Genomic DNA, 20,958 nt, shown 5'->3' on the forward strand with positions numbered 1-20,958 from the left:
AGTCTTGGTCTAATGCTTTTAAACATGTGAATATCACTGTTGATGAGGACATAAGAGACTTCATATGAAACATAAATCAAAACTTTTATTCAGAAAATAAAATATAATCTCCAACACGGTACAAACACGTCACACTTTGTTTAATTAAAGCAGAACTAACCTTTGATTAACTGTTATCTGATTACCTGAGAACAAAACAACCTAATGTCGTTCATCCATCAACATACAGCAAACACACAACAAACACACAGCAAACATACAGCAAACACACAACAAACATACAACAAACACACAGCAAACATACAACAAACACACAGCAAACACACAACAAACACACAGCTGAAGACAATTATCAACCACCAAGAGACAGAATGAACCTCCTTATAGAATCATTAAGGAAACACAAAGGAAACTAAAAATAAACATAAATGGAACATTAAGGGAACATTGGTGAAGAACTTTCAGAGAACATGAAGGGAACATTAAAGGAACATGTTGACGTTTTCTCTGGAGGAAACTGCCAACCAAACCGACTAACAACAGGTGTGACATCACTGCGGGTCAAAAATCAACACTGAAACAGCGTCCAATCAGGGAACAGTGTTGTTCAAACGAGCACCTGGTTTATTTTTTATCAGTCCCGTTTTACAAACTTCACAGCTCTAGCTGAAAAACTAAATGATTATTCATTATTATCCTACTGTTTTTTTCATCCAATCTGAACTCTGATTGGCTCCTGTCAGCTGTCAATCACCCTGTTTGACATGATGGGGCGCTACAGCCTGTGGACTGGACTTCACTTCCTGTTCCTGCATCACACAGACATCAGGGCTGAGGTCAGAGGTCAGCATCCTTTAGTCCGACCAATCGGGCGCTCTCCTCCCACAACCGCCTCGCCACCTCGTCATCCCGCCCCTCTGGGGCCGCCTCCTTCTCAGCACAGTCGCTGAAAACAAACACGTCATGATTTAAAAGACAGCAGCTGAAGTGCGGTGAGTCATGAGCGCAGTGAGCAGCTCTCTGTTGTGGTTCAGCGTGTTGATGTCACCTCAGTAAGACTCATGAACGACCTTCGTGATGCATGTGAGACGAGCAGCGAACTCAACTGACAGTATAAAGAGTTAAACAGGAACTGGCAGGAGATCTAGAACATCCAGAGCCCGCCCTCCTTCTCCTACCTGAAGTACCGCCCTGATCGTTCCTCCAGGCCCGGCGTCAGGGCGCAATACAGCGTCGTCTGACTGCCCTGAGTAGGAGTCTTCATCAGCAGCAGAGAGGGGAGGCTCAGCAGCGCCCCCATCAAGGGGAACCAGCCCTGAACATGACGACCCAACTCAGTCCGGATCACACCCGGGTGGAGACAGAACGCTGACACGCCGGAGCCTGAAAGATACACAGAGGTCAGGACCAGCAGGTGGAAACAACAGGTCTATGTTTACTACAGTCAACGGATAAGCCAATCACAACCCAGCTCTGACCTCTGAGTCGTCGGGCAAGTTCTCTGGAGAACAGGACGTTGGCCAGTTTGCTTTGCCTGTAGCTCTCCAGAGAACTATATGACCTCCTGCTGAAGAACAGGTCATCCAGGACGATCCGTCCTGAAAAGTCACAGACACGACAACACCCGGTCAGAACATCATCATCAACAGGGTCAGGGTTCACAGGTCAGAGGACAGAGGACAGGGTCAGGGGTCAGGGGTCAGGGGTCATACCCCCGCGGTGGGCGATGGATGACACGGTGACGACTCGGCTGGGGGAGGAGCTCTTCAGCTTCGGCAGCAGCAGGTTGGTCAGCAGGAAGTGACCCAGATGATTGACAGCCAGCTGAGTCTCAAAGCCGTCCTCCGTCAGCCATCTTGGGCACATCATCACTCCTGCAGACAGACAGGTGAAGGGAGAGACAGGTGAGTGAGCAGACAGGTGTAGAGCAGACAGACAGGTGCAGAGACAGACAGGTGAGCTCACCTGCATTGTTGATAAGGATGTCCAGTCTGTCTTCACTGTCCAGGAAGTCTTTGGCAAATTGTCTGACAGAGTAAATGGAGGCCAGGTCCAGGTGCCTGATCACCACGTTACCATTTCCTGTTGACTGCCGGATCTCCTCCGCAGCCTGCTCCGCCCGGGTCAGGTCCCTGCACGCCATCACCACCCGGGCCCCTGCGGTGATGCAAACACACCCATCACTACAAATCAAACACGGCCTGTCTCCACTTGGGACCAGAGAGCTACATAGCAAACACACCCTATAATGACTGGTGCTCCTGGAACATCAAATCAAACGCACCTTGTTTCAGTGGCCCAGGTGTGGTGACAGGGTGCATTTGATTTAACACACACAGGAAGTATTAATCCTTGTAATCGGCTCAGGTGGTTTGAGCCTTTCTGAGCATTACTATGACCTCTGACCCCTGGTGATGTCATCAGTCTGTGTGTGTGTGTGTGTGTGTGAGATCTAGAATCAATAGATTTGATTAAGTTGGTGGAGATGTTGTGTAGTTACTCAGAAAACACAAACATCAACTAACAATAAAGAATTGACACACACAAACACACACACACACACACACACACACACACACACACACACACACACACACACACACACACACCTCTGCGTGCCAGGTCTCTGCTCGTCTCTTTGCCGATGCCGGTGTTTGCTCCGGTGATCAGAGCCGTCTTCCCGTCCAGACGAACAGAACAGCGACACACTCCACCTGCAATCCACTTCCTTAACATTGACAGACCTACACACACACACACACACACACACACAGAGTAAATGTACAATTGTGTAATGTTAAATTTCATGCTGCAGATATCTGAATATCGTGTGTGTGTGTGTGTGCGTGTGTGTGTGTGTATGTGTGCGTGTGTAAATATGAGAGGTTTGAACGAGGCAGAGAGAAAAGAGACGAGTCAGCAGAATACAAGAATGTTAATCAGCTGATGTAACACACTGCACTGTGTGTGTGTGTGTGTGTGTGTGTGTGTGTGTGTGTAAAGCAGTGTGACTTCATTGCTCGTCAGTTTGATTTCAACTGAACACACTTCCTGTTATCAGATAAACAGTGACTGATGATCAGCTGACTCAGTTGATGTAAATATATGGATCAGTTAATTTACTGATACTTCAGTACATTTAACAACATATACTTTAAGACTTTTACTTGAGTATGACTTGAGTATATGTTCACAAATATATAAAAATATAAATATATGTATATTTCTTTATAACACTGTTGGCATTCTGTGGACAACAAAGGAAGAATCTCATTCATCAGTGAGAACATAATTGTTTACTGCACGTGACAATAAACATGTGTAATCCAGTTGTAATAGATTACACTACATACAAAGGCCACACACACACACGCACGCACGCACGCACACACACACACACACACACACATACAGCTAATGATAAAGTTAAATATAAAAGCAGGTCTGAAGCTGATCAGCCAATCAATGCACACCACACACCTGCTGATGGAGCGATAAACACCGAGTTCTGTGCAGATGATAAGTTATTGATTATGATACGTTACTGATCAGGAATCAGAGTCTTACAGATCAGAGCGACTCCCAGCAGAGCTCCAGCTCTCAGCAGGAGACCCCCCCGGCCCTCCTCCTCCGGCCCCAGCTCCGGGTCCGAGCTGCCGCCACCGCCGGGCCACGGCAGCACCAGGAATCCTCCTGGAGCTGCGTCTCTCATCCCTGCAGGTCAGAACAGACTGAAGATAAAGCAGGCCGGGCCAGGCCGAGCGGAGCCAGGACAGACAGCGGGGGGAGGAGGCAGATTAAGAGATTACAGCAGATTATGGGCACAGAGCTGCTCCTGGATCAGTTAGAGAACACAGACAGGAGGGATCACTGCAGCCCAACAACACGTCACAGCACTCCACAACATGGTTCTGATGCAGGATTAATGCCTGAGCAACAGTTATTGATTATAGATCAGCTGATAGAAGGAATGCTACTAGCAACAGCAGACAGGGAGGCTGAAGGCAGCGATGTAACGAGTACTCAACAGCCATACTCGAGTAGAAGAAAAGACATGCTCCTGATCAGTAATCAGGAGAGTAATCAATGATCAGGATAGTAATCAAGATAGTAATCAGGAGAGTACTCAATAATCAGGAGAGTAATCAGTAATCAGGATAGTGATCAGGAAAGTAATCAGTAACCAGGAGAGTAATCAATAATCAGGATAGTAATCAGGAGAGTAATCTGTAATCAATAATCAGAATAGTAATCAGGAGAGTAATCAGGAGAGTAATCTGTAATCAGGATAGTAATCAGGAGAGTAATCTGTAATCAATAATCAGAATAGTAATCAGGAGAGTAATCAGGAGAGTAATCTGTAATCAGGATAGTAATCAGGATAGTAATCAGGAGAGTAATCAGGATAGTGATCAATAATCAGGAGAGTAATCTGTAATCAGGATAGTAATCAGGATAGTAATCAATAATCAGGAGAGTAATCTGTAATCAGGAGAGTAATCAGAGTAATCTGTGATCAGGATAGTAATCAATAATCAGGATAGTAATCAGGAGAGTAATCTGTAATCAATAATCAGAATAGTAATCAGGAGAGTAATCAGGATAGTGATCAATAATCAGGAGAGTAATCTGTAGTCAGGAGAGTAATCTGTAATCAGCAGAGTAATCAGGATAGTAATCAATAATCAGGAGAGTAATCTGTAATCAGGAGAGTAATCAGGAGAGTAATCAGGATAGTAATCAATAATCAGGAGAGTAATCTGTAATCAGGAGAGTAATCAGGAGAGTAATCAGGATAGTGATCAATAATCAGGATAGTAATCTGTAATCAGGAGAGTAATCAGGATAGTAATCAATAATCAGGAGAGTAATCTGTAATCAGGAGAGTAATCAGGATAGTAATCAATAATCAGGAGAGTAATCTGTAATCAGGAGAGTAATCAGGATAGTAATCAATAATCAGGAGAGTAATCTGTAATCAGGAGAGTAATCTGTAATCAGGAGAGTAATCAGGATAGTAATCAATAATCAGGAGAGTAATCTGTAATCAGGAGAGTAATCTGTAATCAGGAGAGTAATCTGTAATCAGGAGAGTAATCTGAGTCCTTTGTCCTGAAAATCTGTTGAGTTTTTATGGCCCTGCTCCTGACGTCACTGTCTAGCCCCGCCCCTGTGTAAACCAACAAAAACAAAATGGCGCCTGCCCTGACAGTGTGCTGCCGTTTTGGCGCCTCTCGGCCTCCATGTTGACGCGGCTGCATGTTTATCAGTCTGGATGCGGTTGTGGTCTCGGTCCGGTCGGTTCACCGGAGCCCTCCAGCCTGAAGACCCGCTGAACCCCGCAGCTGGACGGACTCAAGTTCCTCCACAAACATTTACACCAGCCAATCAGAGACAGCGCTGTCTCAGAGGGAAGTGACGTACGATCGCTGTGGGCCAATCTGCTGCTCTGACACCGCCAACAGGAGGAAGACCCGCCCCCCGCGCGCCTGGAGAAGAACCATACGAACCCGACCGTTCTCCGCTGTCCCGCTCCGCAGCTCCAGACGCAGGTAAGACTAATTCGGCTTGGTCCGGCTCGGCCCGGTTTAGCACACAGGCCGGTCCCGCTGGTCCGGCAGCTCCATTCAGGGAGCGCTCGGTGTCTAAGTGCTGCCGGAGGGGCGGTGCAGACTCACAGTTACCCAAATACACCGCGGCTTGTGGTGCGCGCAGCTGCGGGCTGAACTGGGTCTGCAGTCCGGTTCTGGCTCCACAGTCACCTGAATGCAGAGTTAACGGGTCTAACTGTACTCTTTAGTGATCCTCTACCCGCCCGGACTGAAAGTTTGCTCCTTCGGGGACAGAAACGAACAGTGAGAGGAGGAGGAGGAGGAGGTGGAGGAGGTGCAGCGCCCCCTGCGGCCTCAGCACTGTGTTTACTGTCGCTGCTACTCTGCACAACTTTATTTAAAACACAAACCGATAACAGACAGAATGGAAACATAATGATAACAATGATAATGAGTCATCACAGTGTTGATTTAATGAGCTGGAGCTCTAATAAACATCACCAAGATCATAACATCCGTCACAATAACATTTGACTGACAGCTGAGCAGCTCTGATCATGAAGTTCATGTGATGAGAGTGAAAGCTCCAGAACAGCTGAGTCAGCTGCCCTTCAACAATAAACGGTCATGATGACAAGTGGAGGTCAGAGGTCACCCATATATCATTGTGTGGTGACGTTTTCTTCTGGTTTCCATAGCAACATGGATACAGAGTTGTTTATGGAGTGTGAGGAGGAGGAGCTGGAGCCATGGCAACAGGTGGATGACAGTGTGGAGGAAGATGACATGGACTTCATCGACAGCTACTGTGAACCAGGTGAGAACACACACACACACACAGAGGCCCTGTTCACACCTGGTGTCAGTATCAGTCCTGTGTGATCTGGTCACACCTGTACAGCTCAGTACAGTGTTTGCTCTTTATTAACCTGCTGATGTCATCAGCAGCTGTTAAACTGAATCAACCAATCAACAGGAACAATATAGGCGACTTCTTTGTCCCCGTGGAGAAAGTCCCCAGACTCCCTTAACAAATGTGTCAGTTTAGTGAGTTGTTGAGTTGGAGACACTTTATAAACTCTGTGAAACTCTGTCTCTGACTCATTCTGCATTATTTGGACCTTCTTGTTAATTCAGCAGATGTTCTACATGAACTTCTTTCTGTGTGTGTGTCTGTGTGTCTCTAGTTGAGGATTCTATGTCACCGCTTCCAGCCTCTGAGACTCCGCCCCCAGAGACTCCCCAATCCATCACACCTGCCCAACCAGGTAACAGAACTAAGATGAATCCATCTTCAGACATTAAACCCAGATGCCTGAGGTCACAGTCTCTGTCTGGTTTTGTCTTTAACATTTCTTTGGCCTCATCAGTCGTTCTGATTTCAGTGTCTCTTGTCTCTCAGCTTCCTCTCCCATACAGATTGTCTCCTCTGTGATTCGTCCTCCTCCCTCTGTCATCACTACGTCCTCCTCTGTCTCTCGTCTCCCCGTCCCAGCCCAACCCCTGATGGCTCAGGCCCAGCCCCTCATTCTGACACAGACAGCAAGTGGAACGTTCCTCCTCCCAGCAGCCCCCGGGACAGGCAATGCCCCGCCCATCCTCCTCACTACACAGGTACTGAAAACAAACGCACCCTCTGCTGCTGTGAGGGGTGAACTGTTCCTTTAAGATGTTGTTTGCTGTTAGCTTCACTCTGCTCATGCTTCTCTACTTAGTGCCTGTGATGTCACTCTGATGTCATGTTTACTTCAGGGTTTCCCTATGATGAACCATGGTGCTCCTCTGCTGCTGAACCTGCAGCCTGGTCAGACGGTCCAGCCGCTCACTCTGATCCAATGTAAGACAAGTCATCAGTCATTACTCATTAAGAGATCTGATCAGATTATTGATCCCAGCTGACTGGTTACTGTCTCCGCAGCCCCGTCTCTGCGTCAGTTAGTACGGCCCAGTGTGGGCATATCCCCAGTTCTCCCCCAGGGCCAGACCAGACAAGGCCCCACCCCCTTAAGAGGTCCCACCCAGACTAGCTCCGCCTTCACTGCCATGCAGCTTCCTGCCACACTGACCATCCGCACCAGCACACCAGGACTCGGTCAGTCTCCCTGCACAGGTACATCTGATGAGAACGGAGCTGATTGACTGACTGATTGATCTGTTTTTATTTATTTGTTTATTTTTTTCCCAGTAAACCTCCAGATGACCCAGGTGGGCGGGGCTAACTCCCTGAAGCTGGCAGGTTCCCCCGCCCTCCCCTCCGGCTCAGCTAACGGAGTCACCAGAACCCCTTCATTCAGCAGCAGCATGGGTCGATCAGTTATCAGCACTGGTACCAATCCTTCCTATCAGTACTTGTTTGATCTAACTGGTTGTTGGGGCGATGGAGCACATTGGTCACATTACTTTACATATAACTTGTATCACACTTTCTGTTAATGTAACTTGTAAACTGTGATTTGTTGCACTGTACTTCTGTACACGCAACATCTATTGCATGTCTGTCCGTCCTGGAAGAGGGATCCCTCCTCTGTAGCTCTTCCTGAGGTTTCTTCCATTTTTGAAATTTTTTTTTTACCCTGTTAAAAGGGTTTTTTTTTTCCATCGACATGTGAAGTTTCTCCTCACTCGAATCGAGGGTCTAAGGACAGAGGATGTTTTTCCACTGCACAGACTGTAAAGCCCATTGAGACTATCTGATTGTGATTTTGGGCTATATGAATAAAATTGATTTGATGTGTTTTGATTTGCCGGCGTTTGACCCGCCTGTTTCTGCGCTGCTGACGTACAATCACAAGCTTGAAGTTCATAGCTGCTGGACTTTTATTGTGAAAGAGCAGCAGGAAGGTGTGACGACATTGTGTTGCCATGGTTACCGCACTGTGTATTTCTTTGTGTTACCTGGTCTGGCAGCTCCTGGCCACTCCCCCTCTGTTGTCATGACGCCCTGTGTGACCTCAGCGCCGACCTCCGACCCTACGAGGGTGGTGATGAGCGTGGAGGAGTTTTACTACGGCACGCATGACGGCGACCTGAGCCTGAGGAAGCCACAGCCGCTCGGCATCAAAACATCCACCTTCACCTGTCAGATCTGCTCTCACCTGGCTGAGAACAACCTGAGGTGGGATCAAATGCACCTGAACCCACCTGAGAACACGACTGATCTGTGTGGATACATGTGATGTTCACCTGTGTGTGTGTGTGTGTGTGTGTGTGTGTGTGTGTGTGTGTGTGTGTGTGTGTGTGTAGGTTGATGCAGCACATGCTCCAGCACTCAGAGCTGATTGGAGGAGGAGGATCAGGTGACGACAGAAAGTTCTGTAAGTTCTGTTACCGACAGTTCTCGTCTCCGGCTCAGCTGCAGAGTCACCAGGAGCAGGTGCATGGCCCTGTCCTGTCCTCCTGTAAGAGTCTCACCTCACACACACCTGGAACACACAGAACTGACATGTCCTCCTGGACTCACGTGGACTCACCTGTCTCTGTCTCTCAGGTATGTGTCGTATTTGTGAGTGGGCATTTGAGAACGAGCCGGCCTTCCTCAACCACATGAAGTCCAACCACAAACCGGGAGAGATGCCCTACACCTGCCAGGTAAGTCTGACCCCTGACCCCTGACCCAAATGGATGTGTGTCCTCAGGCCTCGCTCACTCAGGTGTAACTTGCAGGTGTGTTCATATCGCTCATCCTTCTACTCGGATGTCCTGCAGCACTTTGCCAGCTTCCACAGAGACTCTCGCTTCCTGCTGTGTGTCTTCTGCTTGAAGGTTACCAGAAACCCGGCCAGCTACCAGCAGCACCTGCTGCGACACCAGGTAACACACACTTCTGTCTGAACCCATGGATAAGGTGAGCTAACATGTACGTGTTAACATCATTGATCTTCTCCTGTTGTCTCAGATCAATCAGGCATTCCACTGTAACAGGTGTCGTCTTCAGTTTGTCTTCCTCAAAGACAAGATGCAGCACAAACTGGAGAACCACCGCAGCTTCAGGCGCCCTGTCCGTCTGGAGGGACTGCCCCCGGGGTCAAAGGTCAGGCCACTTCCTGTCCCTCAACACTCCGAGTCTCCTTCATATCTCTGCCTCTTCACTTCTACTTACTGATCCGTGTCACCAGGTGACGATCAGGACCTACGGCAAGTTCAGGCCGCTGATGACATCCTCAGGAAGTCGGCTGCTTCAGAGCCCCTCCTCCCTCATCCAGCCAATCATCATCAAGACCGAGCCCCGAACTCAGAGTCAGAGGAGCCCTGTGAGGTCCCCGCGGTCCCCTACGAAGAAGCCCATCAGCCGCAGAGTCCACGTCAGAAGGTCAGACTGAAGACGTGAAGTTTGTCATGAAGGTGGAAGCGCTTCAGTTCTCGTCATGTCTGACCTCTCATCGCCTCATCTCCTTTCCTCACCTCCTGTCTCCTGTCGTCGTCTCATGTCCTACTGTCCTGTTGTCTTGCAGGATGTCCTCGTCTGATGACCGGTTGGTGTGTCTTGAGTGTGGGACAGACGCCTCAGACTTTGCAGCTCACTATCCAACTCACGTCCACTGTCTGCTGTGTCCCTACAGCAGCTGCTGCTCCAGAGCCTACGCTGCCCACATGATCCAGTAAGAGTACTGCGTCACAGTAAGAGTACCACATCACAGTAAGACTACTGCATCACAGTAAGAGTACCACATCACAGTAAGACTACTGCATCACAGTAAGAGTACCACATCACAGTAAGAGTACCACATCACAGTAAGACTACTGCGTCACAGTAAGAGTACCACATCACAGTAAGACTACTGCATCACAGTAAGAGTACCACATCACAGTAAGAGTACCACATCACAGTAAGACTACTGCGTCACAGTAAGAGTACCACATCACAGTAAGACTACTGCGTCACAGTAAGAGTACCACATCACAGTAAGACTACTGCGTCACAGTAAGAGTACCACATCACAGTAAGACTACTGCATCACAGTAAGAGTACCACATCACAGTAAGACTACTGCGTCACAGTAAGAGTACCACATCACAGTAAGACTACTGCGTCACAGTAAGAGTACCACATCACAGTAAGACTACTGCGTCACAGTAAGAGTACCACATCACAGTAAGAGTACCACATCACAGTAAGACTACTGCATCACAGTAAGAGTACCACATCACAGTAATACTACTGCGTCACAGTAAGAGTACAACATCACAGTAAGACTACTGCGTCACAGTAAGAGTACCACATCACAGTAAGACTACTGCGTCACAGTAAGAGTACCACATCACAGTAAGACTACTGCGTCACAGTAAGAGTACCACATCACAGTAAGAGTACTGCGTCACAATAAGAGTACCACATCACAGTAAGAGTACTGCGTCACAATAAGAGTACCACATCACAGTAAGAGTACTGCATCACAATAAGAGTACCACATCACAGTAAGAGTACTGCATCACAATAAGAGTACCACATCACAGTAAGGGTACCGCATCACAATAAGAGTACCACATCACAGTAAGGGTACCGCATCACAGTAAGAGTACCACATCACAGTAAGAGTACTGCATCACAGTAAGAGTACCACATCACAGTAAGAGTACTGCGTCACAGTAAGAGTACCACATCAGTCAGAGTATCACATCACAGTAAGAGTACTGCGTCAGTACTGCGTCAGTGCTGCAGTGATGTTTTATTGATTGTTGTTTGTTGGTTTGTTGTTCACAGCCACCACGTGCCGCGCTCCTCACACACAGCGGTTCCTCTGCACAGACTTCCTCCTCCCTGGTGAGACTCAGCTGACTGATGAAGTGACTGTGACAGTGCTGCAAAGTAACAGAGTACATTTATCTGATGGCTTTAGTTACTAGTTACTTTACAAATTGAGATTATTACACACAAACATCGGGGCGGCTGTAGCTCAGCAGGCAGTCGACTAGTGATTGAAAGGTCGCTAGTTCAAATCCCGGCTCCGGGCAAGGCTAAGCTGCATATCGAAGTGTCTACTGAACCCCACATTGCTGATCAGTGAGGGCCGCGACATCAACATCCCGCGACCCCATGGAAAGGGATAAGCGGTTACGGACTGTGACAGGACATGACACACAAACATGTGAAGAGTTTATTATGATACGAGTGCAGCTGAACAACAGAAGATCTTCCATCACAGAGCATCCTGACCTGATGACAGCAGATATGTTTGTAGGCTGCAGTCAGGCTGTCTGACCTGCAGGTGTCGCTCTTGATTAATAACAGCGGCAGATCAACGACATTTCACCCAATCAGTCTTCACAAACCGAAACACACTCACTTACACTTAATTAGACTTCTAGTGAATCATTGATTTAGCAGTGGACTGATCGATCAATATTGAGCTCCCAGGCACATCACAGTTCTGTTAATGTGTTTAATTGATCCTGTAAATGACTTGCCCTCGTCTCTCCTCAGTGTCTTCCTGCTGTGCTGCTCTCACTGTGACTTCAGGCCTCTGGCTGCTGATCAGATGGCCGATCACCTGCTGATGAACCCGGAGCACCACAGTGCCACCTGTCACACCAGGAGTAAGAGACACACACACACACGCAGGTTTAGTATTTACTCTCCGAGGCTTCAACCTCTGCTCTTATTTCTGGTTGAACCACTGGGAGGCCTCCTGAGGACGCGCTGTCAGCTATGGGCGTGGTTTGATTGTGAAGGCCAGCAAGAGAATCATCACAGAGGAACCAAGTGGGTTTTTTTTAGAGACTGCCCTTTAACAAACAGTGTCGAACAGTGTCTTCTCAGATGCTTCCCAGAAGCAAATGTGGCTTCATCAGTTGTGGTCTGCTAATGTCTTGTGCAGATCTTCAGTTTACTGTCAGAGGAGGAAAGAATCCAGAACATATTCACATTTAAGGAGCTGACAGCAAAGAGTGAAGTCAACAAATCGTTGTACTCAAGTAACAAACCATTTGATTCAACTGTCACACATCCAGACGATTACAAAACTGTGATGCAAGTTTAAAGTTCAGCAGGTTTAAAGAACAATGTGTCAATTAGAAGCTGAATGTGAGGAGTGCTGTCTAGCTCAGCTGGTAGAGCAGCATCCCATGTACAGAGGCTGTGTCCTCGCTGCAGCAGATCAGGGTTCATCTCCCGGCCTGGGCCCTTTGCTGCCTGTCACTCCCCCTCTCTCTCATCCTGTTTCCCGTCCAAGTCTTCAGCTGAACTATCAATAAAGCCAAAAGGCCAAAAAATACTTTAAAAAAAAAAGAAAAGAAACTGAGGCAGTTTTTAAAGACAATGCCACAGTTGAAACAGACAAATGTTTCTAAGTCATAAAGAGATAACAGACCTGTGGAGCAGCTGGTTCATATTTAAAGGCACCATATAAAGTTGTAATTGTGACTCCAGAGTCATGAAAATCATGTGTCTGAACCTTCACGAACTCAGAGACGCGTCCATAATTAACATTTAATCATATCTCATTCAGAACATTCCCCGTTTCCTGATCTGATCCTGATTTATTTCAGTCCTGATGATCAGACTGAACGTCCAGGTCCGCTCTCTGTTCTGGAGCTTTAACAGCCTATCCAGCTGCACACGTCTGAGTTACTAGAGAAAAAGTTTTACTCACTGTCATGCTTGTGTTGTCATGGTGGCTTCATGTGTGTAAACAGACAGCAACAGTAAGTCAACTGTGAGCCAAGGCTGTTAGCATTTAGCTCTGTGTCTCATAATCATGAGGTCCAGGTCAACTTGTTCCTCTGAGGAAGTTATTTGTTTTTGTAAATTGATGTTGGACTTAATCCACAGATATGAAACCGACACAAACCTGTTCAGCTCTGGATCTTTATCACTGGTAAATATGTGAACCAGTAACTAAAGTTAGACGGGAGCTGCTGTCACAGTTTAACTGCTGCTCTGATAAAACCAGCACAGATAAAATCTGCAGATATGAAACAGTGGACTGGACTTTGTGTTCGGTCACGCCTATGCTTTTCTTTGTGGCCATTGTGTTAATAAAATCACAGCTGCCGTCTCCTCCTCATAAATCAAACTTTTCTCTGGGCGGTTTGGAGGTCTCTACAGATATGTTGCTCCACTGATTCTGGCTCCACCCGCAGCCAAAGAAAACAAAACTAACCGGGCTGAGGGTTCACAGTCTGCACTCACTCCCTGTCAGAAGGAAGTGTGTTTATCAGGAACGATATGTTTACATGTCAGGAAGTCTCCCTAAACAATCCTTCCACAATATACGGAAGAATCAGCCTGTAAACTTCATAGCCTGACCTGTTTCGAACTATTGGGTTGTTCTGTTCAGTCAATGATGGGACTGAACAAAACAACATTTCAATTTGTTGAGGATCACTGTTTGATTTTGTTCTGATACTGATATTTCTAGAAATTAAAGTCAGCAACTATTTCATGTCATTTTACAGCCTACACTGAACCTGACATCCAGTTCTGTCACAGTGAAGAGGAGAAGGAACCAGTCCAGAACAAGAACTTGCCAGATCCTTCCTGGACGTCAGCTGATTGTTGGAAACATCTGACAGAGAAGGATGACACCGAGTCCTCCATCGTCACCTTCATGCAGGGCAGCGGTCCTCGTCACTGCCTGTCCAAAAACAGCGACGCAATCGACTTCTTCAATCTGCTCTTTCCTATAAAACTGGTGGAGCTGATTGCCGAGGAGACCAACGCTCACGTCAAGACCTGCCAGTTCCTGGGCTCCAGCTTTCCCGACTGGGTCCCAGTCACCACCCATGAGATCAAAGGTTTCATGGGCCTGGTCATCCTGATGGGGATCCAGAACCTTCCCGATCCATCGCACTACTGGTCCTGGAGTCACTACGACAACAGCTACACCTTCTACAGGGCTATGAGCTTCAAACGCTTCAAGCAGATTGCCGCTAACATCCGCATGGGCAGCTTCACTACAGACGAGTACCGTGGCACCAGTAGTTCCAGCGACCCACTGCACATCTTCAGGCCGATGCTTGCCATGTTGGGCAGAGCAATGTGGAACACCTACCTGCCGAACTGCTCCCTGACCATCGACAGGGCGCTGCTTCCCTGCCTGGAGGAGGAGAGCGACCAAGCCAAGGGCAGCCCAAAGACACAGCCTCAGGTGTGGCTGCTCTGTGACTCTAAGTCTGGCTACTGCCACCGCCTCTTCATCCAGGTTGGGGCGAAGGTGGGTGAAGAGCTGGGCTTCACCGTGGTGCCGCAGCTGGTGAAGGGTCTTGAGGACAAACACCACCATCTTTACCTGGCGAGCTCACTTACATCTGTCCCACTCATGCAGAAGCTTCTGGACCAGGGTATTTATGCCTCCAGCTCCTTCCCCCCACCCAACCCCATCCTGCCCAGAGAGCTGTGGGAGGAGGGCCAGCTGGAGAAACCAGGGGACTTCCTGCAGAGGCAGTATGGACCTCTCCTGGCCACCAGATGGAGGGACATGAAGGAGATGGGCTGCTTGTCAACTAATGCAGCTCCAGGTGAACGGGATACTGTTTGGAGGCGGTCTCAGACCAAAGTGGGAGAACTGGACCCCATCGACCGCCCTCAGGCCTTCAGCCTCCTACAAGAGAACATGCGGGGGGTTGACATTTGCAAGCAGCTGCTGGCCTGCAACCCGCTGGGAGGAATCCCCCTGGACCGACACTGGCGCAGCCTCTTCTGGTTCCTGGTCAACCTGAGCATCGTCAATGCCTTCATTGTGCTGCGGGAGAGCCGCAAAGATAACCCGCCTGCCTGGGTTCAAGACGGCCTCTTTACTCAGGTCAACTTTCGTAAGCGTTTGGGCAACCAACTCGCCAAGTGTGCTCAGAAATACTTTGAGACAGTAGAGATTGCCAGCTCCCGCGCTACAAGGATGGGGCCGGCTGATGAGCCAGTCAAACAAAGACACAGGATGGCGAAGATCAGCAGCATCTCCAAGAGGTGCAAGAACTGCAACTTAAAAAGCATCCGCCATGAGAGTGTGTATGGCTGCATCATCTGTAAAGTCAACCTGTGCAAACATCCGGGCTGCTTCTGGGAATATCATGGCCTTTCACCTCTGAACAAAGGTCAGTGTTTTACATGTTACTCAAAGGTTGTGGTCGGTTCTGTAACTGAGAAGTTGGTTTATGATTGTTAAACTTGGTAGCTGGATGGAAACGTATGTTCACCATTGTGTTACGGGTTTGATCCCAGTTGGTGATCTTTGTTGCGTGTCTTCCTCGTCTCTCCACCCTGTTTCCTGTCTGCCACTGCTGTCACATAAAGGTAAAAAATGTAAAAAAAAAAAAATCTGCACAGTAGAAGATTAATATTTTATGTTTTTAACAGGATCATCAAAGGTTGGATTTCTCAAGGACAGAATAAGGTAATTATTTCATATATATGTACATTTGTTTTAATGTTTAAGATGAATATTTTGGTTTCTAGTTTTAAATCTGTCTGAAATGTTAGTGGACGACAAGTTGAGTTAAGTTGAGGCTCAAGCCTTGTGTATTTTGTCAGATGTTGCTGTGTTTAATTAACATACATTTGATTATCTGTGCTGCAGCGGCGCCATCGAGGTGAATGAGGTGAAAGACACTGCGGACGGGGCGATGGCCCCCGTGGAGGACTTGGACTTCTCTGATGATGAGAGACTTGAGGATCTGGATGACATGGATGAAGAAACTGAAGATATTAAGGATGAATTTCTCAAAGAAGAAAAACACCCAATGTCTCACCGGCCATCAACAACGAATGGCCACACCCAACCAGAAACCATGTTGTCTTTGTCTAAAGATCGTGATGACTTCCTCAGCGCCCGTCAGTTGAGGATCACCCTGTTCGCTCTGTGTGACGGACTCCAACAAGCCTCAAGGGTCTTTTCCACTGACACGCAACTCATCCGGTCGTGGCTGAAGGAGGCTAGGAAGCGTTTGAAGCAAACTGAGCAGAAACAGAAGGTCCACTCTAGTGGCGGTGACCGTATGGTGGCCTGGGTGATGTCCATGCGTGAGCAGCAGCTTCCGATCACAGAGAGCAACCTCTTCCACAAAGCTTCCATGCTGAAGAAGAAGGGTGCGTTCAGTGACTCCTTCCGCATCTCGTATGACTGGGCGGTGAGCTTCATGCTGCAGTATCGGCTGGGCGTAAGGAGCATCGGCAGGGAGGCCACGCTATCACGTACACTACCTCTTTCCCTGGTGGCCAAGATCAAGTCCTTCAGGGAGTTTACCCACAAGGTTGTCCAGGCCAAAAAGCTATCAGAAGACACTGTGGCAGCGATGGATGAGCTGTGTCTCTTTGTGGATCTGAGGTTGGTTCAGGACAAGTCTCGCCGCTCTGAGGCCCTGGAGCTCACAGGGTCTTTACCTCTGGTCACTGTGTACCTGACTGTGCTGGCTGATGGGACCATGCTGCCGTCTCTGGTGCTAGCCAACAGGCAGCTGGCTGAGAAAGTCCTACCGGCGTTCATCATGCTGGAGGCTGGCCCAGAGAGTCTGTTAGTAGAAGAGGCCTTGGATCTCTGGACCAACAAGGTCTGGCTCCAGTACGTGTCCAATTTGGCTCAGCCCAGTAAGTCAGTGCTGGTCCTGGACCGACACCGGGAACACTTAGGAGATCCGTTCCTGACTTCCATCAGCGGGTCAGGTACTCTCCCGGCTGTGATTCCTGGAGGCTGCTCACTCCATCTTCAGCCCCTAGAGGTTTGTGTGAAACCAGTTCTGCAGCGCTTCTTGCTGTCACGCTGGGCCAAGTTCACCTCCGGAAACCCAGAGGAGCTTGAAGAATCATTACCTCAACGGCTCCAAGCAAATGTTGCCCAGCTGCTTGTTGATTGGGTGATCGAAGCCCTGACACACCTGCACAAACTCCCACAGCTGTGGAAGAAGTCATTCCACCTGACAGGCCTTCTGCCCAAAGAGGGGGACAAGAAGGAGGGGGAGAAAATAATTCAGAAACCAGAGGAAATCCAGTCAGACCTCCTAAAGAACCTGACAGAGACCCTCCTGGGAACTGAAGCTTTGGAGGACAGTCCTCCTGAACTACTGGAGCTGGAGGAGGACACTGAGGTGGATGAAGAGGGAGATCATGAGGACAAAGAAGAGGAAGAAAAAGAGGTGAACAATGACGGCGAAGAAACAGGGACAGAGATGGAGGAGGAAAGGAGGGAAACAACAGATAGGGGGAAACTGGAGGACAGAGACAAGGAAGGAAAAGTCACAATTGAAGGAGTTGAAGACAGCAATGAGACAGAGGAGGAGAGCAAAGAGGAAGTCCAGAAGCTGGAGGAGGACAGCGAGGAGGAAGGAAAGGAGACGGAGGAGGACAGAAAGGAGGTGAGCAAGGAGAGACGAGAGACAAGGATAGTAATAGGAGAGGAGGTCGGTGATGAATGGAAGATAACAGTGAAGAGCAGGACTGAAGGAGTGGCGGCTGATGGAGAGGACACTGACAGGATGCACCAAAGCTGAACCAATGATGAAGACGAGGATGAAGGTCCACAGACTGTACGAGCTGTCTAAGTCGGCTCATCACCAGATTTCGAGGCCATGGTGTCGAGCAGGAAGCGACCAACACAGCCGAGTGCGAACGACAGCATCACCTGTCACTCAGCACACTCGCCCTTAAACTTACCTGTCTTAGTGCGGATTAAAGCTTCAGTCCGCCTCAGGTGAATTGTACCATGAGATCTGATTCAGACTGTGAGGTGAACAGTAAAATTCAAATTCTGCCCTCAGGCTGACACAGGAGCTGAACTGACTGTGTGTTAGACTGGAGAAGCTGTAGGTTTCCCTGTTCAGTCTGGTGGACATGAGAGGAACTCGTCACAATTGTGCTGGTTGCTTCTTGTTTAGAAGAAACCAACTGGACTGATTTGTTCTTGGTTTGTTCTGATTTCCAGATGAGGTTGTGAACTCACCACTCGATGTAAAACCTGATTTGGTTCTGTCAACAGGTGAATTTCTTCCTGAATCCTGCAGAGACGTCATGTTCGATTCTTCCAGAACCTGAAGGTGGTCCTGTGGGTTCAGGCTGCTCAGTGATCACAGGATGTTTACAGATGTCTTCAGTCTCGTGATTTTTCAGATTATTTCTCAACCTTCAAGTCCGCCGGTCCTCCAGACCAGCCAGTCAGCTCTGATCCAGCTATTAATTAGACATGAAGCATCACGTACAGTTATGAATAACATCATTCTGTGTGTGGGTGTGTAGAGATATTCAACATTATATGTTTAATTCAACAGTAAAACTTATTCAAACGAACAGTTCATGTTTCTGTTGACACCAAAACCAGAAAGTGATTGAAAGAGTCTCCAAACAGTCATCAAGAAGTCCCGATCGACGATCCTCACAGCACGTTTAATGAATTATCTGGTCTAGTGTGAGTTTCACCTGATCCAACCATTGAGCATCAACCACACCAGCACCAGACTCCTTTAACACATGTGTCAGTTTAGTGAATTGTTGAGTTGGAGACACTTTATAAACTCTGTGAAACTCTGTCTCTGACTCATTCTGCATTATTTGGACCTTCTTGTTAATTCAGCAAATGTTCTACATGAACTTCTTTCTGTCTTTGCGCAGAAACATGGAGTCTGATTGTTCCCTGGTACTGATGGTGACTCGGTCTGAACACGAAACAACATAAGCAGATTCTGACTCGTCCAGAGTGCAGACGGACTATAAACGCTCTGATAGGTGTGCACATTATTTTATTATCTGTTCACTGCTGACATTTCCAATCAGTGAAAAATGTTCATCCATTTCCTAAAAGCCGACTGGACCTGCAGACAGAACCAGGATGGATTCAGAGAACACTGGAGAAACTTTTTAATCATAAAAACATTTTAAAACTAGTTTCTGATGAATGTCCTTTAGTTGCAGACAAGATGTTGACTGACAGGATGTTTCTGAACGCTCCGCAGCAGCTTCCTGTTGTGACAGAGACGATCTCTGGAAGCTGATTGGCTGGTCTAAAGATGTGGACAAATATAATTTGATTCAGTTTTCTGGGCTGAAACAGAGACGTCAGCACAGCGAGGATGAAAGTTGGAGGTGTTCTGTGTTTCTTGAGCTGTACAGATGAATAATAGTTTTTTTATTGTGTCCGTCAGATGAAAGATGATTTCATTGTGTCTGAATCCGACTGATCCTGCAGAACTCGCGTTATCTCGGTGCTGAAGACTTCAGATGATCTTCCTCAGAAATAAAATTCATAAAACATTTGGCTCTTTTTCCTTTTTAATTTTTTTCTACATTAATCTTTGTTTGATCATCTGAGTGATCAGTGGAAGAACATTTATCAGCCGACATGTTGATGAGAATTTGATATAATCAAAAACTAATCAGACATCATCAATCATGAACCCCTAACCCATTTAAATGGTGACGAGGCTTTGTGTTTGCTGATTCATTTTCTTCTCAGTCTGATATAAAAGTTTAAAGTGAAAATTCTCGCCAGAGAGCAACCAAGGCTTTATTTGTGTTTGAATATGAGTCAAGCCTTCGTGTCAAAGCATAATTATCTACTACTAACAGCTGCAACATGCAGGACCAGCCCGTCCACATCAGGCCCTTAATCGTGCTTCATTCAGGACTGTGGGGATTTCAGACTTCTATGAAACTTGATGCATTTACGACACCTGCAAACTGTAGGACTTTGTAATTTTCTTTTGAACGTACATAAATATTGTCATCTACAAAACTAAATGGTAATGGTTTTGTAATATACATAGGCCTACATCATTATTTGCCTCTACTTGGGTCAGTTGGCATCTACGTGGTGTGAAATGGCAACAGCACTCAAAGCCTTTGAATTATCTATCATTTTAATACAGTATCTGGTTGTATTTGGCAACAAGGCAAACCAATAACAGCTACTGTAGTTCGTACACAGAGTTTACTAAAAAGAAAGTTTTTGGACAACTCACGTTAGCAGCTGTATCTGCGGCAAACCGCCATCATGGTCGACACCTTTTGTCTGCCATGACGGCGGCACGGATACAACTGCTAACATGAGCTGTCCAAAAACTTTCTTTTTAGTGACTCTGTGTACACAAACAATGTTCTCACTGCTGGTGTTCATGTGTAGAGACCCTGGTGATATTACAGCAAAGTTTCATGTTGTGTTGAGACTTCTTACTGTTTTAAAAAGAGAGATTTTGATGCTATCGTAAAAGCGCCCGTAGCACTCCCACTGAAAATGAGCTCGCCTGAAAATGAAACAGTAAATCTTAAAGCGCCTCTTTCGTCGTAACCACGCTTTCACAAGGTTTGACTCATATACATTCACAAATAAAGTCTCAGTTGCTTTCTGGCGAGAGTTTCACTTTAACAGGTAAGCTTCTTTATTTTTTGTGTGAAACCAAGTAAAATCTTTTTTTCACACTTTTCCTCATGAAAAAACAAAAGCAGCTGGAACTTAGAAACACTTGACAGGATTTAGTGAGTTTTACATGA

General features: G+C 47.2%; 2 protein-coding genes across 5 annotated transcripts; one reads left to right on the top strand and one right to left on the bottom strand.

Moving 5' to 3' along the window:
- Positions 1-65: 65 nt before the first annotated feature.
- On the bottom strand, positions 66-5,335 carry LOC119006433 (retinol dehydrogenase 13). Its single transcript, XM_037075161.1, has 8 exons — positions 5,206-5,335; positions 3,568-3,714; positions 2,610-2,744; positions 1,966-2,157; positions 1,713-1,874; positions 1,479-1,598; positions 1,179-1,383; positions 66-946 (listed from the first exon to the last, which is right to left on the bottom strand). Exons 1-8 carry the CDS (start codon positions 5,243-5,245, stop codon positions 838-840), a joined length of 1,110 nt encoding a protein of 369 aa, XP_036931056.1. The 5' UTR covers positions 5,246-5,335; the 3' UTR covers positions 66-837.
- Positions 5,336-5,423: 88 nt separating this feature from the next.
- Positions 5,424-19,726, top strand: pogzb (pogo transposable element derived with ZNF domain b). Of its 4 annotated transcripts, none has more exons than XM_037075157.1 (20): positions 5,424-5,552; positions 6,251-6,369; positions 6,740-6,820; positions 6,955-7,166; positions 7,305-7,389; positions 7,471-7,662; positions 7,738-7,878; positions 8,460-8,667; positions 8,796-8,950; positions 9,040-9,140; positions 9,216-9,362; positions 9,448-9,582; positions 9,668-9,861; positions 10,004-10,150; positions 11,254-11,313; positions 11,974-12,086; positions 13,947-15,581; positions 15,844-15,880; positions 16,064-17,834; positions 18,455-19,726. In XM_037075157.1, exons 2-20 carry the CDS (start codon positions 6,255-6,257, stop codon positions 18,575-18,577), a joined length of 5,652 nt encoding a protein of 1,883 aa, XP_036931052.1. In that variant the 5' UTR covers positions 5,424-5,552; positions 6,251-6,254; the 3' UTR covers positions 18,578-19,726. The 4 variants fall into 4 exon arrangements, with proteins under 4 accessions (XP_036931052.1, XP_036931054.1, XP_036931051.1 ...); XM_037075159.1 differs by having other exon boundaries at positions 19,084-19,726; XM_037075156.1 differs by having other exon boundaries at positions 16,064-19,726.
- The last annotated feature ends 1,232 nt before the right edge of the window (positions 19,727-20,958 follow it).

The sequence above is a fragment of the Acanthopagrus latus genome, chromosome 17 (assembly GCF_904848185.1).
Source record: "Acanthopagrus latus isolate v.2019 chromosome 17, fAcaLat1.1, whole genome shotgun sequence".
Classification (NCBI taxonomy): Eukaryota; Metazoa; Chordata; class Actinopteri; order Spariformes; family Sparidae; genus Acanthopagrus; species Acanthopagrus latus.